This window comes from Procambarus clarkii, chromosome 18 (assembly GCF_040958095.1).
Source record: "Procambarus clarkii isolate CNS0578487 chromosome 18, FALCON_Pclarkii_2.0, whole genome shotgun sequence".
Lineage (NCBI taxonomy): Eukaryota > Metazoa > Arthropoda > Malacostraca > Decapoda > Cambaridae > Procambarus > Procambarus clarkii.
In genome coordinates, this window is record NC_091167.1 from 14,708,796 (window position 1) to 14,718,965 (window position 10,170).

Below are 10,170 nucleotides of genomic sequence, written 5' to 3' on the forward strand. Positions count from 1 at the left end.
TCAGAACTCGCCAAAATATTCATCCGACATAATGATCAAATGAACCAACATTTGGCAGCACGTGTCAAACACCGTGTGCCATATTCTATTAAAAAATTTACGCCTAATATGAACTGTTAATTATATATAACATATATTTAGAAAGATCAAGCAATTATCTATAAGAACATCACTACATAATATATCGTGTACAAAGCCACTAATCAGTTGCAAGAGAGGCACTACACCACCCTCCCGGTAGCCTCTCACAAAGGGCAATGCTTAGTATACCTTGTCCTCTTAAGATGAAGTCTTTATATTACGAAGATCTGAAGACATTCAGTGAGCCAAGCAACATGGTAAGTCAAATTATGCAACAGAGATGCTTCCACCCTTAATTTCCACGTTTAAAGCAATACACTGTATGTGCTATTCATTGGTCAGTATATACGGCAATCACGCAATACAGACTATCCATCAATCTATCAGATTATATGTGTATATTTAGTAAGAAATAGGCTCCATTGCACCAGACTGGGCATCAATGATGTCACCTCTTATTATACAACCTTGAAAGTCATAGTGCACATGTACTGCTCTTTGTGAATTATATGAATAAACCCTATAATATGGACCAAACAATTATCTAACATAACATACTAATATTTTCAACTATTAGCTTCGTATAGTCTCTAAACTTAGGAATGAAGGCCAGACGGATGCTATAGTTCCCGGGACAGTTACAGCTGCGAAACCCCCGTACGGAAAATGGTGGTACGCGCACACACACACTATGAGCGGGGCACACAACCTGGCATTTGGGCTCCCTTCCTGTCGTGCGAGGCGTGGAAGATGAGGGTGGAACTATACTGGAGAGGACGGAGAGGTAGGGAGAGAGTGGGAAGAGGGTGAGATGCAAAGGTATCAATCTCTTTCAAATAAGTCTTATGTAAACTTACCGACAACCTAATTCAGGCGAGAGACATCACGCTGGGTAATAAGTATTTACTTACAGTTACTGTGGCAAGACAAGGATATTCGTTGATAAAAGGGACAAGAAAGTGTAAGTTGTAGCGATTGGCTCACCTTCTGGAGCCGCGCATGGATCTGCCTCGCCTCTTCTTCTTGGGTCTCTTGGTACAGGCGTAGCAACACACCTTCCAGTAGAGGAACCTAAAGGAGTGGGCCATCCCGTCGCCGATGTTAGCCAGACATAGCATCATCAGCGGGACCCCCGGAATGGCGTAGATGATGGTCACAACTTTGCCCCAGTCAGTCTTGGGTGCGATGTGGCCGTACCCTGTCCGTGCAGAGAAGGATGCCACATACAGGTTAAAAAGGTTCAAAGGATGAGGCAAGTTCAAGTATGTTTATTGAGACAAGAAAGAAATACATCTCAAAGGGGTAGAGTAACTTAGGCTATTTCTACCCCCTTAGGATGAGACAATCTCGATAGCCTACCAAATTTTAATTCAACTTTGACATTTTTGAATTTTAAAATTTAATTTAAAAGTTTGAATATCGTTAAGGATTTATTATTGAAGAACTCACTAGTTCTATGTATGGTTCCGCTAATGAAATTCCATGGAATATTTGTAAAAAAGTGGACACTAGAGAAATTAATAATGATTTGGACAAAATATAAATAAAAATTGGTTTAGCATTCGAACCAGACTTGGCTTAAGAAGTTTTCCTTAAGTATTGGAACTTTAGGTAAATTAGTGTATAAGTTCAAGTACAAGTTGTAGAAAATTTTGTCAAGTTATTCAAAGTACTTAAATATCAAATACATGTACAAATACTTTTGTGGGTGATATAAATAACCCATTCATATTTAACTGAAACTATTATTTACCCAAAAAATATAAATGATGATTTAGTCAAACTGGAAATTATCTAAGATGAATGCGTCAGACTCAGAGTAAAACTTTCAGGCAACCATTACCACGAAATAAACAACAGGAGCACAATGTGTCTTTACCTCGGTCACATGAACTTATGAAACTCAGCATTTCTTAATGACTTAAAAAAAATCGGAAAAATGTTATTCGTTTGATTATTGTACTTCCCATTCATGAGTGTTTCAAAGTTCCCATCACTCAAGCGGCAACGAAGTGGTCGGGACGTCGTCCACCAATGTTAATACTTCCCTTAACCGATGCTGAGAGTTTCTTGAGTAGAGTCGAGCTCTCACCGGCTAGGCTAACTGTTACAACGAATCTTATAAATAATCCAAATGATTCTCTCTCTGCAGGTTCACATGGCATGTTGAGGAAGTGTTTGTTCTAATTGTCATCAGTAGTATCAGCAACATGTTCATAAGCTTCAGGATCTTCCATATAACGGAATATTTTACGTGTTTTTTGGAGCCGAGAATAAGTATTTACTGAAGCGGCCAGTGTTCGCGAGGCTGCTGTGATCTGTGCAGTAAACTCAGTTGTTAACTAAGATTTCCACAAATTATCCTGTCACCGCTTTGCTTTAAAGTGTGGAGTTAAGTACACCGGGAAAGCAAAATATTTTGCTTGCCTTATATTGGATTAATCGCCTTTCGAGTGACTTCATCAATGCTGCCACAAAAAATGGTTACAATAATTACAATGAGCAGAAATCGCGTGGCAACTGGCATAGAAGAAATGAACTTCTATGCCCTTGAGTGCTGGCAGCAGACTGATTGATTGATTGATAAAGATTAAGCCACTCAAAAGGTGGCACGGGCATGAATAGCCCGTAAGTGGTGGCCCTTTTGAGCCATTATCAGTATCAACAGATGATACTGGAGATCTGTGGAGGTGCGACTGCACCCTGCGTGACGGGAGATGTCTCCCGTGGCAGCAGACTGAATCACAAGTACTTAAGTAAGAGTGAGTCAATACATCTTATTTTCAAGTTTTAACTCGTTAAATGTTTCCAGTAAATTGTTTGAGGTACTTGAAGAAACACTTGAAATTACTTAAATCTTTTAAACTTCATCATATAGTTCAAATACCTTCTATTATTACTATTATTATTATTATTCTCTCCCTACCTAATAATTCAATTATTCTGAAAATTGGGTCTTAGGTACAAAGTACAAGTAAGTACTTGATCCCCTCCTTGATTCGAGCAGATTGTAAGTACATATGAGAGATTATGATCATTCAATTCACCAATTCAATATTACAAATGTAGCTTCTTGCAAATCATTCATAGGCAGAAAAGAAAAAGAACTAATTATTGTCAAAATAACAGGAATGATTAAAGAATAAATTAATCCTTCTTGGTAAAAGCCTTGCACCTTAGTGTTGGTCTACCCAAGTGCTTGTGAAGATCACAGATTGAGTATGTACATGTTATATTTATCTTCAATTATTGCATTGGATCAGTTCAAGTTTCAACATATACTACGATACTCTGCGAGATCAAAGGATCGATGAAATATCTGTACTTATTTCTGTACGAGTGTGTGAAGGATGTGGACCCACACCTGCCTCGCAGCCTAGTGCTGCTTCATGCTCCATCACTCTCACAGTAAGTAGCGTGCTGGGAGGTGAACTGAAACGTGAGCTCTCCCAATATTATTTACCACTTTCAATGAGTCTGGTGCATTTTGATAAGATTCAATGCAGCGTCCTTAGAGGTGGACGTAAAGTTCATGCAAAAAAAAAAAACCTACAACATATACATCATGTGGTTGTGATCAGAGATGTGATTAGTCGTTTCAGATAAACATTAAAGATTGTCCTGCATTCTCATTGGCTGGCTGAAGGGGTAGGCGAGTTTCAATTGGCGGTTCTCTCGCGGAATAAGGAATAAGCTGCATGTTTACAATTAGATATGTGTGTGTGTGTGTTTGCTGCGCTGTGTCCCATGAACCAGTGCATGGAGGCATCGTGTGAAACCCTGATTAGGCTTCATTGGAAGCCTCAGAAACCCTAGAAGATTCAGTGGAATAGGAACCAGTGGATCCAGCACATAGGGTCGAATCCAACTCATTGCTCCTACTAATAAATTTATTCATATATAACTTAATACTATTATACATGTATAGGCGTAGGTTAGGTTTCGTGTTCAGGTTATGTTCATTATTTTATTTGAAATACGAGGGTGGAACATTTTTAGAGTTGCGTTCGAACAGAGGTAGTCAGTGAAGCACTGTTCGAAAAATGTTCTGACGTTATCAGTTGTGAATCGTATGGAAAGTGTTTTTTATTCAGCCTGTCCTCTAAACAAATACCCACAGTCCATTCCATGCACCCGCCAAACCCGCTGTTTATGAATGAAAAATGATTTACATACGACTCACAACTGATGACGATCGAACACTTCCGGAACAAGTGCTTCACTGACGACTGGTGTTCGAACCACAACGCTGTAAATGCTTCACCCACGTACTACAAATACAAATAATCGCCAACAGAACCTAAACACCTAACCTAACCTAACCAATGACAAAATAGGCACAATATGTTAATATTTAATAATAATAATCTATATTTGAGAAATTCTTATTTTGGATGAACAACATGTTAATAAATAAAAATTGATGAATGCGTCTTTGGGGTCGACCGCCGGATGGAATGGACTTGGTCTGAGGATGGGTTGACCGAATGAGAGCTGTGGTTTATTCTTGTTTTGCGATTAAGTAACTCCTGTTAGTTTTCATGTGTCTTGTGTTGGGATGAAATTTCATGATTTAGATTTCTTAGCATGCCTGACTGCCTGTCTATCTGCGTGTCCGTCTGCCTGTCTATCTGCCTGTCTGTCTGCTTGTCCAAAGTAGGAAGCCATACACTTGGGGATAGCCTGATCCAACTTTCCAACATGAGACATGAAGGGTATGCGAGTGTCATAGGGCAGTCGGGGTCTGCCCAACAGCCACCGTTTAATAATGGTCGGCCAATAAAACGAGCCCCTGCGATTTTTCATGATTTTTTTTTTTTTATTTTTACATGCAAAGCATGCAATTTAAATACAATAAAAACACAGAAAACAGAACAAAATAATACAAGAGACCACCGGCTAGAAGGGCCGACAGCACAGCACAACAAAACACAAACATGATAAACGCATAGAAAAATACAGCATACATCAAGACACAAAACATTATACAATGGCAAACAAGCAAGCACAGTAACAACTCAAAACAAAAAACACTGCATAAAACAAAATATACATCAAGAGGCAGAACAGGAAACATAACAGGACAATCACAATACACACCAAACAAAACAAAAATATCAAACAATGAAAAACACTGTTTTCACTGTTGTGAAAAACACTATACCATCCGCCCCGCAACATACAAAGGGCGAGGCCAAAATAAACAATAATAATAATCAAGCAAACCACACAAACCAGAAAACAAACAGGTACAAACACAACAACATACACACACTGGCCTGAAGGACCGAGAATAAAACACAACATAAAGAACAACAAGAAACAAAACAAGACAATTTGCACAGCACACAAGCCATGAATAACAACAAAAACAACAACTACGGTAAGTGGACACATTTGCCTGAGAACCTGTCCTGTGGGAACCGCACATTGAACGCCTCCCAAAGCAGCCACGTCGTCCAGGAGGCTTGACCCAACACCGGGGGCGCCATGCGAACCGGAACCCCAGCAACAAACACCCGCAGACATGGAACTCACACGGTGTCCCTCCAGACGCGAGTAACTGCCACCCTATCCCATACACTCGGAACCCGCCCATCAGAAAAATCCTCCGGCCGGTCAAGCAGCAGGAACTCGGCAACCCGGGCCTCCAGGTCCTCAATGCACAGCACCGCAGGAGGGGGCTCGACAGAGGGCATCACCACAGGGGCATCAGCGGCCACGGACACACCATCAGACGACTGCAGGGAATCACGGCGGCGCGGATCCTTACGTAAAGTCACCACCAGGCTATGCCCAACACCAGCATCCTCACCATCCCTGGCAGCGGAAGCACCACACCCCACAGCGAAGAGCCCCCGGGCGGGGAATAAACAGGAGACACACCCGAGACACGGGCATCAGCACCAGCAGGCACATGCTGGTCCTGATGCCACCACCTCTGCCACCACCACCCGCGGAGACAACGACTCAGCCGGATCCACGCCGTCAACACCTGAAGACCCACAGTCACTGAAGTCCCCAACATCAGCCCAGGCAGTAGACGAACGCCTGGAACGTTTGGGCTCCGGCCGGATATCATCAGAGCAGGAAGCGGACCCAGAAACACGGGCACCACCAGCCGGACGAACCGACGCCCGACGCAGAACGGCAGCAGCCTCCACCACAAGGGACACCGGACCACACACAGCAGGAGGCTCCGCAGCCACCCCAGCACCAAGCACAGTAGGAATCCGAGGCAAGGATGCAGGGCCAGACTCAGCAGCCGAAGACGAGGGAGCAGACGGCGACGCCGCACAGGGAGCACCAGGAAGGCCCACTGGAACAACAGGGCCAATGACAGGAGCAGGAGTATCAATTACCGATGGCACCACAACATCCGGAGGAGGGTCTGTGACAACCGGGGGAACGTCGGGCGACGCTGGGGGAGCCTCATCAGCTAGCGGGACGTTCACCTCCTCACCCCCGGAGTCCTCCTCCAGAGGGAGCGGCGAGAAATCCTCTTCTCGGAACAAGTTGATGGGAGCAACCGGAGCCGCAACGCACCCAGCAGCCTGATGCCCCATCAAGCCACACTGGAAAATGTTACGGGGTTGCCGGACATAGTACACCCGGACGTAGTACCCCATGAGCCAGACAGAAGATGGAATATCCGACCACAGGCGCATCCCCAAGGTGCGAATGTTCGTCCACCTACCCGCATACTGCCCTGAGGAGAGCGTGTTCACCCGCACACTGATGACCACCCCACACCTCTGAAAGTAACGTCGGAGGAGGTCCTCGGGAAACTCCAGGGGCGCCCCATGCACACTGACATAAGTCAGGGCACCACTACGGTCCGAGATGGACACAGAGCCGGCACCACCTGGCAATGGCAACGAACGCCCTTCATAACGACGGAGGAAATCTCGGTACTCCTCCTCCATTACAATCTTGATAACTATCCAGTGGGCAGTCACCAACTCAATACCGTAAACGGCCATCACAGGAACACGGAGCAAGTTGCACATAACCAGTTCCACGTCTGCATATCCAGCACGACCGGTGAACTCCAGACTCACGGAGTTTACCCGGAGAATAGGAGGAAGATGGCCTCCCATGGCAAGCCCGCCACGTCAACACGCAGCTGGTCAGCAACAGCAGGGGAGGGGCAGAAACGCCCACACCACCTGGCGACGAAAACGGCAACCACCCCAAACCACCAGAAGCCAGGCGACACGTCTGTACTTCACGGCAGCTCCAGGTCGACTCCTGTTAGTTTTCATGTGTCTTGTGTTGGGATGAAATTTCATGATTTAGATTTCTTAGCAAGCCTGACTGCCTGTCTATCTGTGTGTCCGTCTGCCTGTCTATCTGCTTGTCTGCCTGTCTGTCTGCTTGTCCAAAGTAGGAAGCCATACACTTGGGGATAGCCTGATCCAACTTTCCAACATGAGACATGAAGGGTATGCGAGTGTCATAGGGCAGTCGGGGTCTGCCCAACAGCCACCGTTTAATAATGGTCGGCCAATAAAACGAGCCCCTGCGATTTTTCATGAAATGAAATAAATTCACGGGCTGTGTTAACCGCGAGGCTTTGATGCGTATTCCCGCTCTTTACCCGCTCATGTTCAAAGTTTACTCGAAAACGATTAACAGGAATTACTTTGTGTTACAGTATTATATTTTCTGAGAGAGAGAGAGAGAGAGAGAGAGAGAGAGAGAGAGAGAGAGAGAGAGAGAGACAGACAGACAGACAGACAGACAGACAGACAGACAGACAGACAGACAGACAGACAGACAGATGCTGTTGACATGATCTTTGCTGCCAGATAACTGTAAGAGAAGTGTCAAGAAAGTCCAGAATCTTCACAACCTCTGTGGATCTAACGAAGACATTTGACACTGTCAACCATGTAGACTACACTAAAGAAGTGTAGCCAGATTTGAATGCCCAGATATTTACATCGAAATGGTGCAACAATGCCATGATGAAGCGACCATACGAGTCATAAATACTCACACTCCGCCCAAGTAAAACAGAAACAAGCAACACTTAGTGGGCCAGCCAGAGGCTTAAGGCCAGTGCAGGAATATACCTGCAAAAAAAAACAAAAAACGCCATGACGGCAGGTTTGCCAGAGTTCCAATCCAAGGCAATTACTCAAGAGCCATTTGGGGTCACAAACGGTGTGAAACAAGGCTGCCACCTGGCTCCCAGGTTCTTCAGCCTGATGTTCTCTGCACTGATGATCGATGCTTTTAGAGACAGTGATGTTGGGGTCGATCTCTGTTCAGTTCAGCCTGAAGGACGTTCAGGTCAGAACGAGTCAGAGTTGAGGCCACTCGTGACTTTCTATTTGCGGATGACTGCGCCCTCAACTCCAGTACGGAGGCTGGCATCCAATACACCACTGATCATATCCAAGGCTTGCATGAACTTTGGCCTCACTATCTCCGCCAAAAAGACAGAGGTTGTGCTCCAGGCTGTGACTACTCTGAGCCGTCTATCACCGTCGGTGGCCAGGAACTCAACAACGCAGACAGGTGTACACACCTCGGCAGTACACTATCACAGGCAGTCGATGAGGAGGTGAGGACCAGGAGCACCAGAGCTTGTGCAGCTTCTGGAAGGCTTCGATTCAATATCTGGGATGGAGGAGGACTTCAGGTTGAGACCAAACTGAAGGTCCACTCAGCGGTCGGTCAGCTCACCTTCCTCGATGTTCGTGACACCTGGACTATCTAGTGGCCACACACACACACAAAAACTAAACCATTTCTATCTGAGCTGCCTCTAAAAGTTGCTAAAAGTAAAACAGAGAGGCGAAGTGCTAGGTACAGACGTTCTTGCTCAGGCTGGCACGACGAGCATCTACACAATGCTCAGAAGGGCATGATGCTCACAGAACCGATGAACGACTCCCCAAGAAGATGTTCTACGGTGAACTAAGGCAGGGGAAAACGTTATATTGGAGGACAATAGAAGAGATTTAAGGACACTCTCAAGAGTCTATGCCGCAATTCTCAAGGTTTTCCTCAAGAACTGCGACATAGACTCGGAAAGCTGGAGGAAAGTTACCTATCGTACGTTACGGCTCGTGACCCTACAACAGCTAACTTAAAAAAAAAGGTCTAGGGTTACTAAAAAACTGCTGTTCACAAGAGCGGGTCACCAGTATAACCCCTTGATAAGTAATGAGCACGTTGTTAAAAATCTTCCTTTAGGACTGAAAGAATACATATAAAACTTATATATATATATTACATAAATCTCAATAGCAAACAGATGATTATTTGGTCACAATATATCACATTAAAAATATCACTGTCTCTCCCAGAAATTAATATAATATTATTATATGTATGGTTATGACAGAACAATAATGTAAAAGTTAACTCCTCAAGATGTTACTCTCTCTGGTTCTGGAACAGCTACTGACTTACAATATACGCGGTAGTCAAAACATTGCCTTGCCCCGCGAACAATTTGCCAAAGTTACAATATTTATTATTTCTACAATGGAGCAATACATTATGACAAGAGTAATCTTAAACTAACTTAATAAATGGTCAATACATATAGGTATAACAAAAAGAAGGTAATTATTTCTTTACATAGTAATTAAAATACACATACAAAGGGGAATGATGGCATGCTCATCCAGCAGCGGACTATCCCACGACAATTTGCCAGATACAGTTCACACAATTATTATTCACCTATGTTACCCACATATGATCACATATAAATCATTAGTTCCCATGGGAAACTGAGTACACAAAGAAATAAAACAATCATTCCCACGATACGTTGGGAATGTCAGTGTCCACACCTCAGTGTCCTCATTGCAGCCGGAAATTCCGTGCTCTAATTGTACTTCTGGAAAAATTCCACCACAAACATATATATATCAATCTAATATGTATTTATGTATACATGCTACATCAACAGTATACATCCCAGAGGTCACGAGGACAAGGGCCGCATGTGGCGTGATAGGTTATGTATAGACTAAACAATCCACGTGTCGTCCACTCATCACAAATCGCTTAATCAGCTAAGTGACGTCGACATCGTTACGTTACAAGCCTTTCTTAACTAAGAAT

The 10,170-nt window shown here is 44.0% G+C and overlaps 1 protein-coding gene across 1 annotated transcript in view; it reads right to left on the reverse strand.

Annotated features, from left to right (window-relative positions):
* The window catches only part of LOC138365805 (uncharacterized), a 49,694-nt gene extending 48,400 nt beyond the window's left edge, over nucleotides 1–1,294 (reverse strand). The window contains exon 1 of the mRNA XM_069326279.1: nucleotides 1,066–1,294. Coding sequence (XP_069182380.1) covers nucleotides 1,066–1,202 — 137 coding nt within the window. The 5' untranslated portion in view covers nucleotides 1,203–1,294. The remainder of the gene's footprint in view (nucleotides 1–1,065) is intronic.
* Nucleotides 1,295–10,170: the final 8,876 nt, after the last annotated feature.